The sequence below is a fragment of the Patella vulgata genome, chromosome 2 (genome assembly GCF_932274485.2).
Source record: "Patella vulgata chromosome 2, xgPatVulg1.2, whole genome shotgun sequence".
Lineage (NCBI taxonomy): Eukaryota > Metazoa > Mollusca > Gastropoda > Patellidae > Patella > Patella vulgata.
In genome coordinates, this window is record NC_065880.2 from 66,356,761 (window position 1) to 66,380,425 (window position 23,665).

Sequence of the window (23,665 nt, forward strand, 5' to 3'; positions counted from 1 at the left end):
CTGTCAAACGGGAAAATGGAAGTTTTTGTTTATTGTCTTAATAATGAATTGCTCCACCAATCCTCAGACATTCAGCAATTCGTCGTGGCATGCTCCTAATCAACCGTCCAATCACGATTTGGGGCAATCTGACCCATTCCTCTTGCACGCCCAATTCTTGCAGTGTTGTCAGTTGACGTCGACGAACACGTCTCCCGATCAAATTGAATGTAACACACTAAAGCAAATAGTAAATCTTATGCAAGAACCGATAGGAAAGCAAACATGGATAGGATAAACCAGCAAGCGTCAGTTTTCATCAACCCTTCCTTGTAAGTGTCAAATTTGACAATGAACCCCTCCCACATATATGGCGCTATTAGCAGTAATTGGATTTTGTGCTGGGATTGTAACCAGGCATTTTATTTTGCACAAACAAATAGTTACATATAAGATTTCAAGGATTTCTAAGACTTTTTGTTTATGGCCAAACATATAATATACTCAGCCAAATTAAAAACTTGACACTGATGAATTTCAACAAATTTTTTTATCTGGTAAGTCAAATAAATTTTAAAGTGTTTCTAACGATAGTAAGTAGTAAGAAGCCTTTAATTTCATAAAATTGTAAAGTCACGTGGATCACGTGACTTTTGAGCATATAAAGATGAAAAACCTAAAAAACACGTGCAAACACAGACTCGTGAGGTCAATTGATGCAAGTTTGCTTAAACTGAACACGCACACGTAACTTGAACTGGAAAAACAAATTAAAATTGTTATTTTCATCTTTGTTAGAAAATGCTGCGCCTTTCAAATGTAGAACGTCTACGTGCTATAGGTAGGCTCTATGCTGGTCAGTCTGTGGTCACTGTTGCAAGAGCCTTTAATTGTTCACGCCAGACAATAATTAATCTTAGAATGAGAGTGCTTCAAACTGGAACTATTGCCGACCGCCCAAGGGCGGGAGCGCCACGTGTGACGTCACTCCAGAAAGATCAAGCAATACTATTACGTCATCTTAGAAACAGATTTGTCACTGCAACCTCCACAAGTAGAGAGATGTTTGGTGGAAGGGTAACTGCACAAACTGTTCAAAATCGCTTGCAGGCTGGTGGTCTTCGAGCTCGGAGGCCCTATAATGGACCAATATTGACACCTCTTCATCGCCGTAACCGACTTGTGTGGGCCACAAGACACATAAGATTTACTCAAAGACAGTGGAATTTGGTTGTCTTTAGTGACGAATCTCGATTCACTTTGAGATTTGCCGATGGCAGGGCCCGAGTGTACCGCAGACTAGGTGAACGTTACGCTCAAGTATGCGTCAGAGAAGTTGACCGATTTGGTGGCGGCAGCGTCATGGTTTGGGGTTCTTTTTGTGCACATAAACGTTCTCCTCTTGTTGTTGTCCAAGGGAACTTAAATGCTGTCCAGTACAGGGATCAGATTTTGCAACCTGTTCTTCTTCCGTTTATGCAGAGACATGGGCCTGGACTAACGTTTCAACAAGACAATGCTCGACCCCATACAGCAATTGCTACCCAGAATTTTTTAAGAAATGCCGGTGTCCAAGTCCTGGATTGGCCGTCGCTTAGCCCCGGCCTTAATCCTATTAAACACATCTGGGACGAACTGGGTCGATGTGTTTGTCAGCAAGTGAATCCACCACTGACGTTGCAGGACCTTCAACATGCTCTTGCTGAGCAGTGACGACGTCTTCCTCGGGTAGTGTTTACTAATGTTCTGAGATCCATGAGAAGACGTTGTGTGGCAGTACGAGACGCTAGAGGAGGCCACAACCGTTACTAAACACTTTATTCCGATTGTTCTCTAAGTCTGTGAATTTCATTTTGGGGGGTACTGTGACATCACGAATGTTATCAATGTCAAGGACTTTCGGCGAGACGTATTCTTGCTTTCTGTTGATGTCAAGGTCGTCTGTGCACAACATAACACTAAAATAGTTGCCTTAAACCAAATATTAAAAATCTAGTCCCAAAATCCCGAGTTTCAAGTTTTTAATTTGGCTGAGTATACTTTGACATTTCTTCCAGATGAGTCCACACCTCAAAATGGATATGTTGTAGATGTGTCTTTTGCAGCTTAATGTTTTACATTTTTGATGTAAATCTATTTTTTTGTGGTGATCATTTAAAATGTGGCACTTGCAGAGCAATAAAATATTAATTAATAGGCTTCTCATACTCCTTTTATGCTATGAATTTTGTCACAACATGCTTTTTCCACCTCATTTTGTCCGGAAATTGATGTAAAGATTAAAAAACTTTCTTCCACAAAATATTTACACTATATAATTTCAAGGATACCTCTGATTGTTAAAGTGTTTTAAATACTGAAATATTCCCATTTTTAACCATATTCCATCAACAGTATTACTTATAAGTTGGATTTGTTACCACAGCAACATTTTTAAGGGGTGGGCTTACAAGTTTCATTATAGTTCCTGTCTGTAGTGAAAAGCATTCAGTCCAACGAAAATTTGGGGAAAAGTTGGAAGTGGGCAAAGAGGCCAGAATTAACATTGAAGTCAATGGGAAAATTAATGGTGGTCTGCCTCCATTAACAGAACTAAGAGTGATCCAGGCAGCACAATAGAGATAACAGGTATTAGATATAGGGATTGGAAAGTCTAGTTAGAAATAAGATATGCATGAGACTCAAGTGATAAACAATTTGTGACATACCCTACATGTAGTATTATAGATCTCAATAACAATTCACAAGGAACTTCAATAACATACAGCAGAGGTAAACAGGGATACAGATAGTATCAACGATGATCTCATAAATTATCTGTTTGTATATATTTATACTAGTCAGCCTAAGGGTATATGATATGAATTGCCTTAGTAGTATCATATAGCTCTTAATATTCAGTTTGATTAATAAGTGTCTAATGACAGCTTGCCAACAATTTGGTGTATATTTCAAGACTAATAAAACTATTTCAGCAACACATGTTGTTTCGTGACATCAATGAGTATAACAGAAATCCCTGATATTGGTAACCGACAACTTCACCCCAACTTCAGATTCATCTTTCAATATATTTTCTATTGTGCTAAAATGACGCAATGAGATTTTAAATGTAGAAACTATTCTAGAAATTATAAATATCTATGGGCATTACATTAATAGTAGGGCTGAACCATGAAAGCGACTAGAAAGAGAAAAAAGAAAAATAGTGTTAGCAGAAATATGAAATAGATGATGATGATAATTTGATGTCTTGTTTGCTTACTCTTTGATTCTGGCAATTTGTTCTTCTTGGCTGTCTAATCTTTCTATCTGCATCCAATCTTCATATAGTTCATCAAGTAATAAACTCTGTGGCAATGATCTAAGGTAATCCTATTTGAAAACATTGTATTAGTCAATATATGTATATACATATGATAATATATAATGCATAGAATACAAAGCTTACCATGTGGATAATACTTTGAAATGTTTCCTCATTACACACAATTATAGAACTGTTTTCCTCTCATTATGAATCTTCTTGGTGAATTAAACTATATATTCTGATTTAAATATAATCAGTCACAACAGAATTTAACATAATTTATTTAGAGATTAGATGAATTGGGGACAGTTTTAGTCCTTTAATCTTGAAGCCCATAACACATGCTTTAAGAAGGTATAGAAAGGGTCTAAATCTAATATTACATTGTTTGCAAGAAATGTTTGAAATCCCTTTTCCATTCCACTATCATGCGCGGCTATCAATTCCAATTCTGACTTTTCAATGTGTTTACTATTAAGTAGTGTTCACATGTATCAATGTCACTTTTATTTTAAAGTGTCATGCATGCTGAGAACACCATTAACACCACTTACACAAAACCGGAAAGAGTTTCAAGAACATATGATCCAAAAGATATGAATGAACTAATCATTCTATAAACATATATTCCATCCTTATAAATAAAGGTCCATTTTACATGACCCACACAAATTAAAGTACTAGTACCAGAGTAGATGTCTAAGACTCATAACTAAACAAATTAGATCATGCGCATCCCATGTAACCTCTTCTGTGTCGCATATACACTCGACATGTTAGATGCACACCTTACCTTTTAATGCTGTGCTTGCAATAAAAACCAAGCTCAATATACTACATGAAATGCTAACAGATCATCATAGTTGTAAGAGAGAAAGAAGAATGAGAAGAACAATTTGCATACAGATGGAATCAGTCACTAGAACAATGCTTAACTTACCTTGTTACTTACTGAGAGATTTATTTATTACGCATATATCTTTCAGTACAAACATTATTATACATCAAATATTATACAATAACTTACTATAAATCAAACAAGATCACACCATATTCTACTAAACAGATTTCAAAGATAAAGGAAAAGGCAGATAAGAGAAAGATGGAAAGAAAAAATAATTAAAGATTTTACAAACCTGATTAAAGAAGATGACTAACTTATTATATATTTCAAAATAACAACAAAAACAATATATATCATATGGTTATTAATCTTTTCTTACCAAGATAAAACATGATATCAATGACGACCAGCACCATCCTATGTTAACCACTGTTTCCATGAACTATTTTATACTTTACATGCAAATAGTTATATACTAAACCAAAGCAAACCTATAAACCAAACCTACAAACCACATCAACTACTGTTTAATCTGTATAGCAGTTACATCTAAAAGTAGCATTACTGCGTTTATTGATAAGTTGCACACACTGTGCAGTTAGTATCCAAGAGAATCTCTTCAAAAATTTCCAGTACACTATCTGGAAATTGAATCTGAAGCAGAACTGATGACCTTTGAACTTAACAGTTTTTCAAACTGGGTCTGATCTATGCAGAATTTGAAAAGATGTTTGTTATACAAAAAGAAATCTTACTGTCTGATAAATATGGCAAAACATAAGGTATCATGGGTGGCATCAGTACTCTGGCCAATAAAATAAAACAGTACCTGAATACATCTTGCTTAGTAAGTATTTTCAATTTCAAATTTCAAGAAGTAACAACTCATTTTACTAGATTCTAGATAACTGTGGACAGAAAATATGAAAGTGAGTATGACAAAATCAAATAATAACGCAAGCAAATCCCACAGTTCAATGTTCAGTTAAAAATCAAGAAATCTCCAAAGGTATTAGAATATATAATAAACCTCAAGGCCATTTCTCCCTAACTAATCACTATATTTCGAATACTACAACTATGCCAGCCCTTTACAAGATTATATATCCCTGCGTATCATTGTAATGAAGTATGGCAATCTTCAAATGATTCCAGCATCTCCAGTGAAATTTCCCCAAGCAGATTATATACTATAATAACCACACCGACCCCAAACTATATTATAATAATATATGTACATGTATATAAAACAGTCTGTTACAAATGTTAACCTGCCCCATGTTCAGTAGAGTAATTTGTATTTGTAAATAGAGAATGAACCTGGTGTGGCTTATAATGATTAGCATGATTTACTAAATTTTGTTTCACAATGACAAATGGCAGATACCTTAGGTTCTACTAAACATAGGGCAGATGTGAGTATTTGATTCCAAGGTTAATTGTAAAATGTGTATGCAGATGGCATTAGGTAATATAGCATATTTTGTGTACTCGATAAAATAAAAGAGCAGTTTTAAGGACTCTTGAAAATAACCAAGATTATAATGGAATAAGAACTTTAGTTATAGAAAACTTCACATCCATTGGTAGATATTTATATTGTATTACAGGACAGTTAGTACCAATATAAACAGTCATCTTTTCTATTCCTTTAGTAAATGTAGAATATTGCCAAATGTCTAATTGTGATAAAACACAAAACCTTTTGCTAAATGTCAAGACTTTTTTTGCAGATAGTTATAGCAGGTATAAAATTTAGATTAGCATCACAAATGTAATTCCAATAAGATGAGTTCATCTTCTTAGGAATCTTCTCGCAACCTGACGGCTAGAACATTATCAATTGAATTATTGAAATGGTGAAATTTGAGCTGTCTATAATGGGTTCACATGGTATTTCACACTAAGAGAATAGTTTCACTGAAACTTAGTTCCAAAACACCATCAAAAATGAATATCATTAGATTATCTAATTCAACCTGATTAACACAAGAGTCCTTTATACCATATATTTGTTATCCATCCCAAATATATAAATAAGGTTTATTTTCTACTATGAGACTAAATCACCTATATAAAAGCCTTACCTTGAGAACAGATCCTATAGCTAACACTTGATGACTTTCTAATATTATTTCCTCATTCTCATCCACCTGCTTTTTGATCTCTCGACATAATCGAGCATTAGCAGATTTTCTTAATATTCCGGCAGTATGTGGACCTTCTCGAAATAATATCCCAAGCATTGACTGAAAATGTAAATTGATTATGTTTAATTCAGAGCACATATCATACAATATAAAAAGATTGGGTTGCCAGGCCATAAAATATAAGCTCACAAGTCATTGTGCAGGTTGTCACATTGTGAATCAAAAATTTCAAATGTCAAAATTGAACAAACCTACTACCCTTTAAATGTTTTGAGAGGAACTTTGCCAAGTAATGTGCTCACAAGCTCTTATAAGTTTGAATGTAAATGGGAAAAATACTTGGCATGATTCTCCCTTGTCAGTAATGCAGGACAGTGTCTAGTCATTCGGATGGCATGCATTTAACAGAACCCTTGACAGCTGGAATTCAATTGCATATGCCCATCTTCATTAGCTTGGTAGGTGCAAAAAGGTAGGACTGTAAACCATATTTCATTCATTCATTCATTCATTCAATGTTCATGTATCATTTGTTTTGTCTATGTTTTGTTATGCAATTCTCATGCATTATCTAATAGTTCATCAGATAAAGTAGGCTGGTACATTGTTTTTAGCAGACTGAACTACACCTATATGTTTGGTATTGTGTTTATATTTTAATCAATGGTCAGGTGTCTCCTAAATCATGTGAACTTGATCCGATCCCATCGTGGCTACTCAAACGTTGTATTAATGAACTTCTGCCTATTATACATCATCTCATAAATAGTTCTCTACAACAAGGATATGTGCCAGCACCTTTAAAAGTAGCATTTGTTCGCCCTCTTCTGAAGAAATCCAACCTTGATGTAAATTTATTAAAGAACTACAGACCAGTCTCAAATCTCTCTTTTCTATCTAAACTTTTTGAAAAAGTCGCTGCATATCAACTAAAATCACATTTTAATTCAAACAATCTCAGTGAAAAGTTTCAAAGTGCATATAGATTAGGACACAGTACAGAAACAGCACTTGTTCGCGTTTATAATGACACCATCAAAAATATTGAAAATAAGGCATCAACAGCATTGGTGTTATTAGATTTAAGTGCTGCCTTTGACACAATAGATCAGTCGATTCTTATCCAGCACTTTTCCACTCGGTTTGGTGTCCAGGGAAAAGTTTTGGATTGGTTCAGCTCTTATCTGACAAACAGAACCCAGTCAGTAGTCATTGACGGCAACCAATCGTCACCATCGTCTCTTGCCTTTGGCGTACCCCAAGGATCCGTATTGAGACCCATGCTTTTCACAGCATATACAACTCCAATTGGTGATATTATACGAAGACACGCCATTGACTATCACTCAACTCTATATATCACTTAAAGCAGAAAATGAACATAACCAGATAGATAAAATTCAACACTGTATTACTGACATCAAACAATGGATGAAGCTCAATTTTCTAAAACTGAATGATGATAAAACTGTAGTACTTCCGATTGGCTCAAAAACTCAACTCAATCAATTATTAACTGAAACTTTATCCATTGGTGACACTGAAATACCGCTTTCAAAAACAGCGAACAACCTTGGGGTTATGTGTGATTAGGAGCTAAACATGAAAAGGTTTATAAGTAAAACATGCCGTGCTGTAAACTTTCATATTTATAACATTGGGAAAATTAGACTGTACATTAATATAAAAACAGCCAAAATGTTATGTGCTCTTTTGTTTTGTCAAAACTTGACTATTGTAATTCCCTCCCTTACCAGATTCCTGTCTCGGTACTAAATCCACTCCAACTTATCCAAAATAAAGCAGTGAGAATCATAACCAGAACGAAACAAAGTCAACACATAACCCCGGTCCTCAGGGATTTACACTGGCTTCCAGTTAAACAAAGAGTTGTTTTTAAAATATCTGTTTTAACTTACACCTGTCTCCACTGTGATTTTGCTCCAGCTTACTTAAAAGAACTTATAACCAATTTAAGATCGTGTGATAAGAATCTACTAAGGGTACCTTCAACAAAGTCAAATCGTGCTGATCGTGCATTCTCCTCCGCTGTCCCATTGTTTGGAACTCTTTACCACAAAGTGTAAAAAACAGTGAAAATATATAATCTTTTAAAAGGAACTTAAAAACAGAACTATTCCGACAGTCATTCTGTTAATGACTTTAATGACGTTGTAATTTGCGCCAATGATCAGCCTTTTGGTTGGAATTCCAGCGCTATATAAGATGATTATTATTATTTAATTAAAGAGATAACAGAGGTTGAAGATGTTACGAGTTTGTGTTTCTAGCAGAGGTGGACCACAGGCGCCTGTAACATGGAAACATTTAAAAAATAACATTAGGCCTAAGCTATGACTAAGTGTAATGTCTAAAGTCTGTTAGGACCATGTGGTCTGAATCCAATTTCTAATTCAATGGCAAATAACTCACCTAAAACCGATTCTCTTTCAGTCGATATAATAATACCAAGGTGAAAGGTTGCAATTAAATAATTGGAGTCATAGTTCACTACTCTAGATTCCATCAACCAGTGGCAATATTCACTAAATTTCGCTAGGCAGACAATCGAGTCTACGATGACGTTTTAAAACTATTCACATGACCCTCTTTAAGTCACGTGCATGTTTATTTACATGTAAAAGGTGATAAACTGAAATTATTGACATTTTAAAAAATATCGCGATATAGTGATTACATCACAATATTTTCTGAAAATATTGCAATATCTGCTCCAGGGATATTGCCCAGCTCTACCTGCTTGTTGCCTGATTCATCTACATCCAATATAATATTTATACATTTTATTCAATGCATTTGATAATCAGAACTGACTAAATAGTTTAAATATCTACAAGCTATACCAAACTTAAAAGCAGTAATATATAATTCAACTTACGAGAATATGTTTGGGTGGTTCATTATCGGTAGTACACACACTTTCTAATGGTTTCCCAAACAAATTACCACTCTTTGTTCTTCGAGATTCATTGACGTTGGTCTCTTCTCTAGATCGTCGTGTGAATATGCTTCGCAAAGGGGACCTCTTCTTTCGCTTATTGGCTGCATCATCTGAAATGTACGTTGCCAAATAATTTTAAAGTGAATCTGAATGACACTGTCTACTCATTTTCGATTTGAAAGTTTGAGTGGAATATGGAAAAAGTTATCTATGGTTTAGCTTTCCTGTGAACAAAATTATCAGTACTTTGATTTCTGTGCATGTCCAGAAGAAGGTTGAGAAGAAATTTATAGTTTGAGGGACAACAATATAAAGCGCTTTTTCCAAACATAATTATTTCTGTCTCGATTTTATTAGTCAGAATATGAGTAGTAAGTTGTGCATTGGTATAACCTAGAAAAGCAGTACAAAGAAATATAAAACAATTAGCCAGAAATAAGGATTTTTCTTCTCTACTGCAGTGTTTGTAAACACATATAGAATATAATGTAAATTGTGACATTAGGATGTGTTTAATAGTCTGGTTTCTGAAATCTTATATTTATATTCAAGATGTTTTGCGTCAGACTTTTGGTATTTGTCATCTTGGGAGTTCAGAGTTTTTCATTATTTTCATATGATGCATCAGAAAGGGAATAAGCCAAAGTTTTGGACTTATCAGTAATTAAACATGCCCTACATGTAGTACATGATTGTTTAAGCCTTGACATAATAATATGTGCTGAAAATGCACAACAAAAACAATGATAACTGATCAATCATAACTAGTCAATCTCCATTAATAAATCAATAAATGAATAATTTGGTGATCATCATTAGAATATATTTTCTACAATTTGAACCATGTAAATGCCCATAATCTGCAAGGAATAAAGCAGTGATAAGAAATTATTCAGCTTACCATAATAAGTTTCATCTTCTGAATCATCAGATTCCTGTATCATAAAATAATCTTTTAATTTGAAAAATTCATATAACTTTGATATTCACTTTAACCTCTAGAAGTATGACCATGGTTGGTTCAATGAACTATGCAACAGATTTAATATTTTCAGCTTGATGGTCCGTCAGAGATTATGGACTTGTACAAAATTGCACAATGACAAAAATCTCATAGTAAAAAAGTATGGATGCAGATGTGACTGGCTGATTCTAGTAGCAAACGAACTGTCCCCAAGAGAATGCGAGTTCTATTATACCCTTTAGTGTGCTAGCACCACTGGCTAAAAATGTACATTAAGGATAAACTACACAAGTTTATATTATATTATGACATTTAATTTGGATGAAATTAATTTCAAATTCTGACTTTAGTTCAAATATAATATTCTAAAAGCACCAATATCACCTGACTACCACAGGTGGCAAGATAGCTCTGTGGGACCTTAGTGTAATAATTATTAACAGTAGCCCGACATCAACAATATGATACTTAATTGTCATATAAAGAACATACTTGAACTGGTCTTGTTAATGTTTGTAGTTGTTGTCTGGCTTTTTCTGCATTGCATCGCCTGAAAGTTAAAAAATAAAAGAAGTCGAATTGGGTTGATCTGGTATTTATTTCATTTGGAGGGTTGGCTAATGTGTGTATTTGGTAGATGATAAGTTCTCTTATTTATGCAAGTCATGGCTTTAATCCTGTATGTGTACATGACAGGGAGTAGGTGATTCACCTGCTTAACCTAGTCTTCTTTAATAAAGATATATCATAGTTAGCCCCAAAATGACCTGGGTCCGTATTCAAAAGATATCTTAAGTCTAAGATAGTCACTTAACTACTAGATTTCATTTAAATATACGTAACTTCCTGTAAGTTAAGGGTAAGTGGTATTCAAAGGCAGTGTTTAGTATTGAATTTTCCCTTAAAGTTAAGCTGCCCTTAAGCTGCCCTAAGCTGCCTTAACTTATGCTGCCTCAACTTATAAGTGTTTGATCTTTTAGTGGTATTCAAAGGCCAGTTTAAGTGAGAAACATCCACTTAACATTAAGTGACCTATGGGAGGTACCTTAAAGTTAAGTGAGATTATAGTGACTGCTTTTAACCGGAGTACACAATGTAGTAGCAGGCCCGTATCTTATAATGTCGATTTTTAAAGTTAGGGAATTGAGATTTAAACAAAGACAATGTTGATGGCATCAAACTTTTTTTTTTTCATCATCAGCCTTGATTTTGTAGGTTACTACCACCGAAATGGTTACGCTTTTTTTCCCCGATCATCTATGTTCGGATTGCTTAATCAATCATGTTTTCCACGACTGTGATATAATAAAGTTTGATGTGTTAAATTATTAACATTGCTATGACATTCCATTGTAGTTTTGATTGCTACATGTTCTTGTCTTGGTTTGTATAAATTTATAAATATATGATGATGACTGCTAACCGAAGTGTGCCACCAATGGTTTACAATTAATTAATTGTGTTACCTATTGCGTTTTAATTGTACACACAATGTACCACGTACTGTTATGGCCAGGAATTTGGGATTCTGACACAATTTCAATAAATTTCTCAAATGATAGATTGATAAACAACACCGAATTATTGGTTCAGTTTAACTTTAAAGCCAATAGCCCTGTGTATTACTAATATGTTGTTTTCGATTCGTTATACATTGTTAAAATAATAAAGTTTACAATATCCATCATTATACGACCACTATTCGATAACTGCTATATACGAAAACAGCTGTTCCGAGAATGAATGCGTACTATCATAATTTATCATAAATTATAGTCATACTATTTTCGTGCGTTACAATATAATATTTCAACAAATATTAACCTAGTTATGACAACTAAGATTTAAATAGAGTATAGTGGTGCTCTTGGGACAAAACTTGCATGCGACGTGAGTAATTCGTGATTTTTGGCAGTGGGGGTTATTCCATAAGTTAAAAATTCATGCTTTTTGGCTAGTGTCGGTATTCCATATTTTAAGTGTCCAGTTAAGTTTTTACACAGCCAAGTATATGTAAAATACAGCCTTTGAATACCGATTTAAGGTAAGACACTTTGTTAAGTGGAAAAATTAAGTATTTTTACTTAACTTTAAGAAAACCTTTGAATATGGACCCTGGTTACCAGTTAGGGTCAAGGGGATGTTAAACTTAAGACTTCTGCTGCTTTAGTGTATTTCAATATCTATGTAATAGGTACTCACTCGGTTAGCTTACTAAGCCACAACTGTTGTGTCTCAGTATCGGCAAAGGTTACCACCATGTTGTTTGATAGAGCAGTCCAACCAATTACAATAGACTTATCAGCTTGAATCGTGTTGTCTGATGCAGTTTTTACAGAGGCAGCCAACCAAAGTTCACTAATCTTGATCTTATATTTTAATTTGTATGTAGAGCTTGATCTGTAACAATAAATACAACACATTAATCATGATTCGATTAATAAAGAAATTCATTTCTTAAAACTACGCATTTGAGATGTACATATTTTTAAGATAGGTTGCCGGACAACAAAAACATACACTAACAGCAGGTGAGTCAACTGAGCATTCCACAAAAGTTGTTGCAAATTTATTCTTTTATAACCAATTCCGCATTAACTCCTTCATGACAAGCGTTTGAACTATAAAAGAGATACAAATGACACTATAACATCACATGGGAGCGCCTCTAAAATTCATAGAGAGATAGCAATGTAGCGATTTCTAGAAAAAAAAAAGATAGCCTTAGAGAGCTGATCCCAAAGAAAAATTTGAATGTTGATCAAATTTGATAAAGATTGCCTTCAAGAAATCAGATTTCTATTCTTCTAACAAAATTTCTATACACATAACATCTCTCTGGAACAGAGTACTAGATTGCTGAAAGTCAATAAGGTTCATTCTCTGTATTCCAATGCTAGAGTGTCCAAATATCTCGAAAATTACACCACAATATTTATATATATATATATTTCAAGCCTTAAATCAGTTTCGCACATTTATAGTCCCTAAATAAACGGTCATCCATAAATAATAGACTGAAAAATGGTTATGACTCGTAACTTACGAGTGTCGGCCATAACATCCGGGAACTTTTAAGTAAAAAGTAGGTTATGCCCTTATTTTGAACTTAGTCTCGCTTTACCATAACTTTAGCAGTAACTATCGGAAATCGCTGAAAATCGATAGGATACTTTGTCTCATGATCTTAAACACTGTGGATAAATTTAAAGTCAATTGGATATTAACTTCAGACTCTAGAGCGTCCACAAGATATTTCAAGCTGATCAAGGGCCAATACTCTGGCAGTAATTATCAGAAATCTATGAAAATCAATAGACTACTTCGTCTCATGACCATAAACACTATGTATAAATTTTAAGTCAATCGGATATTAACTTCAGTCTGTAGAGCATCCACAAGCAGTTAGAATCAAAGTTGTCGAGCTCCAAAGTCTCGACCAATCAAATGAAATTGCTTATCAATCTGCTTAATCCGATCTGAAAATGCTCATTATTGAACTTAGTCAAGATAGTGACGTAATGAAACTATACATCATGTTTTATCACTTTAACTTAATTAGAAACAAAGTTATCATGTCCAAAAGAATCGAAGAATCGACCAATCAAATTTCGTATCTCTGCTTAGTCTAAGCAGAAAAGGCTCATCATCAAACTCAGTTAAAGCATTCAACTAATAATCACCTACACCAAGATGAAAATTCTAGCTCAATTAGAAGCAAACAGAGTTATTGTGTCCCAAAAAGTGTGATAGACAACAAACGGGTGTAACGACAGGACAATTACAAATTGCAATGTACTTACTTCTCCTTTGCAACCAACAGGAAATCGCTTAGTAAAAACAAGTATCGCTCCTGTGTATTTGGGCCCTGCAAAAGATTATTGGTTTTACTACCACAACACAAGGTATATATGGATACAACTACTTCTCTGATTCATAACACTACAATGGAATTAAAAAGGTGAAAAATATTGCCATTTTAATGTTTTTAAAATTTTAAATCAAATTGAAAGTAATGAAAAACATACAGCTGTTAATTGCACAGGGCCTTCCATTATATAAAGACGATCTTGTTGTGTACTGGTAAGACCAGCCGTTCCTGTATCTGGTCCCCATCCCATAGTCTGAGGCCTGAAAAGCATTTAAATATCTGTAAATAACAAGTTTAATCATCCATGGCTTAATAAAGACTCATCAATATAAGCCTAGTTATCTAAATCATAATTGTTTATAAAAACCAAACTTACCAGTTACTTCCAGTTCTGAATTTACTTCCCACAGTTAGATGTTTAAATAAGATGGCACTACTTTCTTGTCGGTTATTAGTAAGACTGTTGGTCTTCTGTAAGATTAAAATGATGATCAAAATAACTATTCAATATAATTTACACTGATCTAATTGTGGTAAGGTAACAAAATATTTGGAGCTATTCGGTCACAAATTTAAAAGTTAACAGTGAGGGTGATGTCTCCTGCTCAATCCCAAAATAATCGATGACACATATTCGTCCTGCAGAATCATGCAAAATTTCATAAGAATTGTGCATTTTGTGGTAAAAGCATCCTTTTACAAAATGGTAGGTATGAGGACTGGCTTAAAAGTTGTAAGCCTGAAAAGGAAACTCAAGTGGGTTGAAACAAACTTTTGACACCAACAAGTACAATGATTGAATGAATCATAGACATAAGAACTGCAATTGTTGTGTTATTATTGTCTTCCCACCAGACCATCTTGTGAACCTACCCATTGAAATCACCAGAAATGGACAAAACCACTCGATAGGGTGAGCACATTATTGCCAATGAGTTAGGAATGACAAAAGTTACTGCAAGATGGGGCCATGTGGATCAGAAACGTTTCAGATTCCTGACGTCCAATGACAATTTGCGCCATTTTGAAACAGATTCTGATTATTTTGGCCCGATTTGGCCCTGCCAGATTTCCACCTGTTTCCAACAAGTTTGAACCTCTACCTCAATTAGAAGAAGAGTTATTGCGTTGCAAAGTCTCGACCAATCAGATTGAAGTCTTTACTTAGCCTAAGCAGAAAATGCTCATCATTGAACTTACCGATAGTGAAAGTATTGATGTAATGAAACCATACACAAGGTTTCACCTATCTCACTCAATTACAATCAAAGTTATCGAGCTCTCGACCAATCAAATTGCTAATTGCTCGGTTTATCCTAAAGCGAAAATGCTCATTATCGAAATTAGTCAAGGTATTGATGTAATGAAACTATACACCAAGTTTTATTAATCTCACTTAATTAGAACCAAAGTTATTGTGTCCCAAAGTATCAACCTAAGCATGCTCAGCTTCGAACTCCATCAAGGCATTCGCCTAATAAAAACCTACACCAAGTTTGAACATTCTAGCTCAATTAGAAGGATACTTATTGTATTCCCAAAAGTATGACGGATGGACAGACCCATGAAAAAATGGACAAAAATCAAAAGGAACTAGCTGGTCTTCATTTTCCTAGTAATGATCATGTCATGTCAGCTGTAAAGGACTTTTTTTAGGGTGGCTGAAGAAAATTTCTTCCTGACCGGCATCCAGACCATGCAACTTCGTTGGCAAAAGTGTGCACATAGACAAAGATCAATTGTCTTACCAATATTTTATCTGATATATCAGGAACAGTAGAAAATTCTGAAGCTTCTGTATCATCAGTTATATCAGTATCATTATCTTCTATTCGTTTCAACTATAATTCAAGACATTACACAAATTTGTTTTGCAATATGGCCAAGTAATTACGGTAGCCAGTTTAAACAGAAAACTAATTCAAGACATTACACAAATTTGTTTTACAATGTGGCCAAGTAATTATGGTAGCCGGTTTAAACAGAAAACTAATATTGGTAAATAGACCCAGTTCATGCAGCTTCCTGCAGTTTAATCTCATTGAGCATGCCCAATGACTAATTGAAATTATGCATAAGATCAACCCAATTCAATACTTTATTTTGACCTAAATTAAAAGGGTTCTACTAGATCTTAAATATAGCCTTTTAGAAAAAATGACAAGGTGTTCTTCATCATATTCATGATCTGTTTTTAAATGAAACCAATAGAAAACTTTTGAAATTTTATACAAATGAGACTCAATTTATTCATATTTCTATTTGAACATTACTGTTTGAGCCTTTGGTGACCTCATACTGCCCTTGCCCATTAATGGAGTCAGAAATAAATAGTTTATAATTCCACATATTATGTTGGAGTTATACACAGATATGAAAATGAAGATTAAACTAAATAATTCTTTTCTCTTCATTACAGCCATAAAACTTGACATTTTGCATAAGACCCACAGAATTGTTAATTTGAATAAAGGTATAAAAACAAAACTTACCAACTTGACCCTTTCTAAGGCAGCATTTAAATCTTTGTAATCTGGATGTGTTGGATCAGTGTCATCCAATATACTCTGAAGATATCTGTCATATTCTGTTATTCTCTTAACCTGAAATAAAATCATATAGAAAATATAATGACAGTAGATATATTTTACATGTCAATAGTAGTATAAAGGAATTTAAAGGTAATACGACATTTCAATTCTTCTGTTTATTTCGAAACCATTAGGAAACATCAACTAACTACATCATAGACATGTAATACACTGAGATTACATGTGTCCACTTGTAATGTTTTGGATGAATGCTTATTTCATGATACCAACTGTGAGTATTCCAACAACTTAGTAATCTACTTCAGCCTTTTCCAAATCATTAGTCATAATATCAACCAGCAGCTGCCAGGCAGGACACGCCCACATTTTGCAAGAGATGGATTGAGAACAAGCTAAACAAAAAGCGATTTTTCGTACAATCTGGGGCCATAATTCAGGAAGTTACCATCCGATATGCGCAAATATCGAAAGGAACCAAGATCTTTGGGTTATAAACTTACATTTCAAGTCTCATCAAAATCAGAAGAAAAATGTCACCTCTAGAGGGTCCGCAACCTTGATATACCATGTTTTTATGCTATTTGAGTACGAGGGGCGGCCATTTTGTCTGTCAGTTTTGGTCCGATTTTCACGAAATTTGAACTCAACCATCCATAGGGTGTAACGGTGATATATTCAAACGTTTTTTGAAATCGGATAAAAATTATAGCCTCTATAGGGTCCACAAGCTAAAAACGCGATTTTTCGTACAATCAGGGCCCATAATTCAAGAAGTTACGATCCGATATGCGCGAATATCGAAAGGAACCGGGATTTTGGGGTTATAAACTTACATTTCAAGTTTCAACAAAATCGGATAAAAATTGTGACCTCTATAGGGTCCACAAGCTAAAAACGTGATTTTTCGTACAATCAGGGGCCATAATCCATGAAGTTTCGCTCCGATACATGCCAATATCGAAAGCAACCGAGATCTTTTAGAGATAAACCTATATTTCAAGTTACGTCAAAATCGGATAAGAATTGTCACCTGTAGAATGTCCACAAACAATTGTGGACGGGCGGACGTACGGACGGACATGGGCGACGACAATATACGTGAAAATGTGGGAGTATAAAAACTTTCAGTATGGACACTTTCTATTGTACATTGCAGCTCTCAGTAAATACTACTTGATGGCATTGTTATGCCTTTACGTTTTAGATATTTCACAGAATGTTTTTGATGGGATTAGTAATAGTTTTCTTTCAATAAGAAAGACAATCCAGCAGAAGCTACCCCAGATTTTTTGAAAAATGAGTTTTTACCACATGATCTTAGAAATAAAACAACCTCATTTACATACACAATCTACACAATCTTGCATGTTTATTCACCAATAAAAATACAGTTGACATAGCTTGAAATTGTTTTAAAAATGTCAGTTTACTTGTCTTAACCCATTCCTTCCGTAAACGACCAAAGAAATTACGAATGCATTACCCAAAAATATGTAAACCAGTTTTTAAATAATACTGTGTCTTTTCCCACAATAAATGTCACAGTTTAAACAAAGAAAATAACTTAAATTGCTTCTATGTGCATTCTATAAATCAATGAAACATCAACATTGTACAAATAGAAGCCAATAAACCATTGTACATGGTGAAACCATTGTACATGGTGAACAAGAAAATAAATGGTGTTCACAAATCAGAATATTTAATAAAGATAGATTACCAGGCAATGAAATATGTGCACACAGCAGGTATAGACATCTCTATGTACAGTCCATAAAGGTTGTTGTAAAAAAAAAAATAAATGTGAGTGGACTGATAAAGATTCACAAATGTATAGTAAATGATAACATAGTACTGTTTAAGATACATTATGGGAGATAAGATAAAGAGATGGCAGTTCTCGCTATAATAGTTAAAAACTAGATAGTGTAAAGGTAATTTGCTGAAAGTTTCAGTCAAATTGATCCACTATGAGCCGAGAAAGAAGCCGGTGAAATTTTTGCATAGTCTCGGTTATCATTACTAAAATCATTAATATAAACAGCATAGTCTTGATTATCCACTTTTTCTGATTTAATTATCTTTGGCCGTTAGCGGCATATAGGAATCTAATCCAGCCTACATCGAAGGCTAGCCTTGACATCGAGAGTTTATTATGGTCTGGATAAGTTAATTAATGTCTAATTGATAATTTAGATAACATTTCAGGCCTAAAAAAAGACTTGTAATAAGCAGATTTTGCTCTTGCATAATGCATGTTTAAATAACCAAATAAATATTGAAGATATGGATAATTTAAACCTTTTAATTTAGCTGGAACAATCATCAGGCCAACCATTTATATCCAGGATAAAAGTTTGAAGTTGAACTTTTTGAGTTTATTCAAGAGTGTTCCCAATAATCAATTTGGACCTGATATCTTTGCAGGAGCTCGGTGTTTTATTTCTTTTCTCTTTTTTATTACTGAAATATTTTACCGTACGCACATGTACCATCTTACGTTTTAAGGGAATAGTGCTACAATTCGTAGTATTATTATTTTAAGTATAAAAGGTAAAATATACAATCAATGAATGTTATCTTCATCTCATTTTTAAAAAATGTTCTTGTCATGAATCTGTACATGCCACCTGAGTGCCAAATTGGAGTGTTAAATATTTCTTTCTTAAAGTTTGGATTTGTTACAAGAAGTTTTGGGATTGTCAGGTATTTAAAAGTACTTGGTCATATAATTCACCTAACCATCATGTATCAACAACCACAAGAGACTAATCACTAACAAACCATATAATCTACACACCCTCCAAATATTTAACACATTCTCTCAAAAATGCTTTGAACTTGGTTTGCCAGTCTTGAACATATAATTGAATTTACTTAAGTGCCTTCTCCCATCTGAAAGTCAATCACAAAGAGCCGGCCAATATGGACATGACACATTGTTACAGCCAGTAGAAAAAGAACAAAATGTAAATAATCAATCTTTACCCTTTACTTGACGTGTAGGAAATGTTATGGTCGCAATACAGACAAAAAGATACATTTCATCTTCTGACATTGTATCCATGATAAGTTGCCTTTCTAAAAAATTGTTTTCAAAACATGAATAGGACTGAAAGCCTTAAATTGTATTTGAAATTCACTTCAGCTGCAAACTTTTGTTTAACCACTTCTTATCTCTCAATTGACATCTTCCTTAACGGTCATGATCCAAAATACTCAATCTTTGATTTGAAAATATATCCAAATTTCTGAGAAAGATAGGTTACCAGACAACAAAACATAATACGCCCACAGCAGCTTAGCAGTCTACAAAGGTTATCCCATATTTATCCTTTTTTAGTTAATATGAGAATTTACAAGACACTAAAAACTAACCAAAAATATGGTGTTAATATCTTGCCTGAAGGGTACTCATCGATATATTCTCCTACTTCATGTCAAAGATGGCTAAAATTTGCAAAGGATTATCATCTTCCATCAATCAAGATGTTGCACGCAGTTGCCTTACCATCTAACCAGGCAACAGTTTTTGAAAATATTAGTGAATCCGAAATCTGAATACCCATATATCCATATGCTTCTAAATCATGTGTTTTGGACCAAATACCAACGCAGATCCTAAAGGACTATTCTACTTCCTGTGATAACTTTAACCTCTAGAGTCTAGAGCTTTCACAATTATAAATAAGACTTTTCAAATTAATTAAGGGCCATATAACTCTGACAGTAATTATTGGAAACATTGAAAATCAACAGAATTCTTTGTCTCGAGAACATAAACACTGTTTATAAATTTAATATCAATCAGATGATAGCTTTAGCAGCTAGGGCCATAACTCGGAAATCATTGAAAATAAATAGGCATCTTTAACACATGAACATAAGCACATTTCAATGTGCGAGTACAAAAATATGGTTTTCACCAGAAACATTATATCTTTTGCATGAGATAATTAAGGGGTTTTTTTTTGGACAATCTACAAACCAGTTTAAAGTAGTTTTCTTGTGGTTATAACAAATATACTATCAGATACAAAATAGATTTAGAAAACAAAACAGATTATTCAATTATGCTTGCAGGAACATATCTTCAATGTTATTACAATGTATCAGTTGAACAGAATTTGGCACAACCATTTGTACATCCAATATCTTTAAAATATTGGAACAGCAAACTGACAATTTATATAGGAAACATAAGGATTGGGAGACTTAAGGATTCATGCAGAATCAAAAGGTTGGCATCATGGTGTTTGTGAAGTGATAAGCAAAACTTAACAGACTCATTGTTTCAACTGATTTTGCGAGAGCATTTCAAAATTCCACCAATCTGACTGAAATCAAAACAAAAACTCTCCCAGCATTTAGTTCAGTATGAATTCAATCAATAGTTTAATATCATGTATATTTACTTTGAAATACACAAGTGGAAACCATTATATGTCCCTCGCTTAAGTTTATAATGGTGTAATAATACAATTAATACGTTTGAAAACATTCCCATCCGTATTACATAGAAAAGAAAACAGTAGGCATAGGATGTACAGTTCACATTAATCCATCATCAATGACATCAAATTTTGGCTTGTATTTGTTATTGCATTCTTTTACTAATCTAATTTAATATCCAAAACTAATATTCATAAATTTAGCAATCAGATCCAGACAGCAGTTTGTTTTTTTACACTTTTAAAAATAAAAAAAATCACATTAGAAAAAATCCTAGGAACTAACCAAAATGTTGCTAATAAAGAAATGAAGATAAAATATAAAGAAAGACAGTTTTGTCCCATTAAAGAAATTGTTCGTTAATTGTTAGATATTATTTAATCATGTGATGCAAAGTCTCTTATTGAAGAGACACCTCTTAGAAAACATAAACAGCCCCGAAAAAAAAAAAAATCCCATGTCAAATTCTTTGCCCATGTTAAACAAAAATTATCCTTTGCAAAGAGGTCGGCTTTTATTATTTCAAGAGTGCAAAGGTATGCGACAAATGTTTCTCCATACTTATTGGCAAAATATCATTTCTGTGCCAAGACAGCGAATCCCTGCTGAATGTCTGGATTATTATCTGTAGTTTTTGTATAGGTACACATGGTAACATCAAACAGAATTTGACAAGTGAATCGAACAGATTATTGACATATGTGTTATATAGGGTTTTATCTCTTTACTTTAACTAATACAAATGAGGATATTGATCTACAATTTACCTTCCACTTTCATCGAGAAGGGATAAGTATATAACAATCACTGGTTCATACAAATAAAGGCCTATATATATATATATCAATTTTAAGTTCATATTTTATCTCTTACACCAAGACCTAAAATCAAATTTATAAAACTCTAATCTGTGGAATGCCCTAAATGTACAACATTAATATTAAGTTTGGGGAATTCAAACAAAAATTCTGAAAAGAAATATACAATATAAAGTAATAGTGAACACGAAAGGACAATGCAAATTAGTGGTAGGCCTATACAATAAGCTTCCGTTGAAACTTAGTTGTTCTGGCAATGATTTCTTTCTTTCTACATCATAGTCTGAAAACCAGAATACCTGGCAACAAATTAGGGTTATACTAACTACAGCTGCTTTATAAAAAAAGATAAACAAAAGAAGACTCATGCTGTAGACAGTTTACAAGGTTTCATGTACAGAAGTTAAAATTGTTTAAATACATGATCAATACACTGGTGGTATTTAAAATCATCCTAAAATAGGCTGACATTATACTTTTTATTCTGCATATAAATAAAGATGTCTTGAAGGAGCTAAATCACTATTCTTTGGCACCTAGAAATGGACACAAATAGTTTGCAACGTATATAATGATGTAATTTGAATATAAATAAACTGATTTACATTCGATTGTTTCTGTTTTTACTGTAATTTCTAATCAGTTATCTTTGATGGAAATGAAATGAAATGAAATGGAGTTTAACGTCCTACTGTTCTGCTCCTAACCTGGGCTAATGAAGACGGGCATACGCCATACAGTGTGCTATGAGGGAAATTTTGCCCGGACAGCGGCACTACGGCCTACTCTTATATCGAATTCCAACTGCCAAGGGATCTTTTACGTGCACGCCAATGTGTACACGGGACCTCGGTTTTTCGTCCCATCCGAACGACTAGACAGCTTTCCTTGTCAGCCCCTCCGTCCTGCATCACTGACAAGGGAGAACCACGCCGGAAAAATCTTTGATGGAATACGCAAAACGTGCAAATTGATTGGCAGTCTTTGGCAGCTGGTTATTCCAGTCTACACTGGTAGTATTCTCCTGTGGGATATGTTTAGCTTCGTTCATCAAGTCGCTTCATTACTAATGGCATTCGAAAGCATTCTGGCACACTTTATCCATGTGCCAATTTAAAAATTTTCATTTTGTCTTAAATATTGGATATCTTTTTACGGTTAGATGACAACATCTATGTTCATTTACATTGACCAGTAAGTCGTGTTTGCAACGTCGAAGACTGGATGATATTTAGTTAGAAACCCGTCTCCTTTAAAGGAAATAACGAGTGGTTGCCAGGCAAGTTACGCCCACATTTTGCAAAAGATAGAACCTAAAAAAAAAAAAAAAACTGTGATTTTTTGTACTACCAGGGGCCATATTCCAGGAAGTTATGGTCTGAAATGTGCGAATATCGAAAGGAACTGAGATCTTTGGGATATAAACATATATTTTATGTTTCATCCAAATTCGACAAAAATTGTGACATATACAAGGTCAACAATCTTTGTATTACACACTTTTACACTATTTGCGTTCAAGCAGCGGCCATTTTGTCAGGCAGTTTTGGTGCGATTTTCCCGAAATTCAAACTCAACCATCATCAGGGTGTAACTGTTATATATTTAAATGGTTTCAAAATCGGATAAAAATTGTGACCTTTAAAGGGCTTACAAGCTAAAAAAGTGATTTTTTTGTACATTCAACGGCCATAATCCAGGAAGTGACAGTCCGATATGCGCTAATATCAAAAGGGACCGAGATCTTTGGGTCATAAACATAC

The 23,665-nt window shown here is 33.9% G+C and overlaps 1 protein-coding gene across 4 annotated transcripts in view; it reads right to left on the reverse strand.

Annotated features, from left to right (window-relative positions):
* The window catches only part of LOC126811150 (uncharacterized), a 92,597-nt gene that overhangs the window by 11,705 nt on the left and 57,227 nt on the right, over window positions 1-23,665 (reverse strand). For 2 of the 4 annotated variants that reach the window (XM_050536641.2, XM_050536644.2), the window contains exons 2-12: window positions 16,573-16,683; window positions 15,829-15,921; window positions 14,457-14,551; window positions 14,238-14,340; window positions 14,013-14,077; window positions 12,412-12,609; window positions 10,702-10,759; window positions 10,147-10,180; window positions 9,183-9,355; window positions 6,221-6,382; window positions 3,245-3,354 (exon numbers count right to left, since the gene is read on the reverse strand). In XM_050536641.2, the coding sequence (XP_050392598.2) occupies window positions 3,245-3,354; window positions 6,221-6,382; window positions 9,183-9,355; window positions 10,147-10,180; window positions 10,702-10,759; window positions 12,412-12,609; window positions 14,013-14,077; window positions 14,238-14,340; window positions 14,457-14,551; window positions 15,829-15,921; window positions 16,573-16,683 (1,202 nt within the window). Of the gene's footprint in view, window positions 1-3,244; window positions 6,193-6,220; window positions 6,383-9,182; window positions 9,356-10,146; window positions 10,181-10,701; window positions 10,760-12,411; window positions 12,610-14,012; window positions 14,078-14,237; window positions 14,341-14,456; window positions 14,552-15,828; window positions 15,922-16,572; window positions 16,684-23,665 lie in introns of those variants that run through there. The other 2 variants (XM_050536643.2, XM_056098459.1) reach the window with 2 other exon arrangements.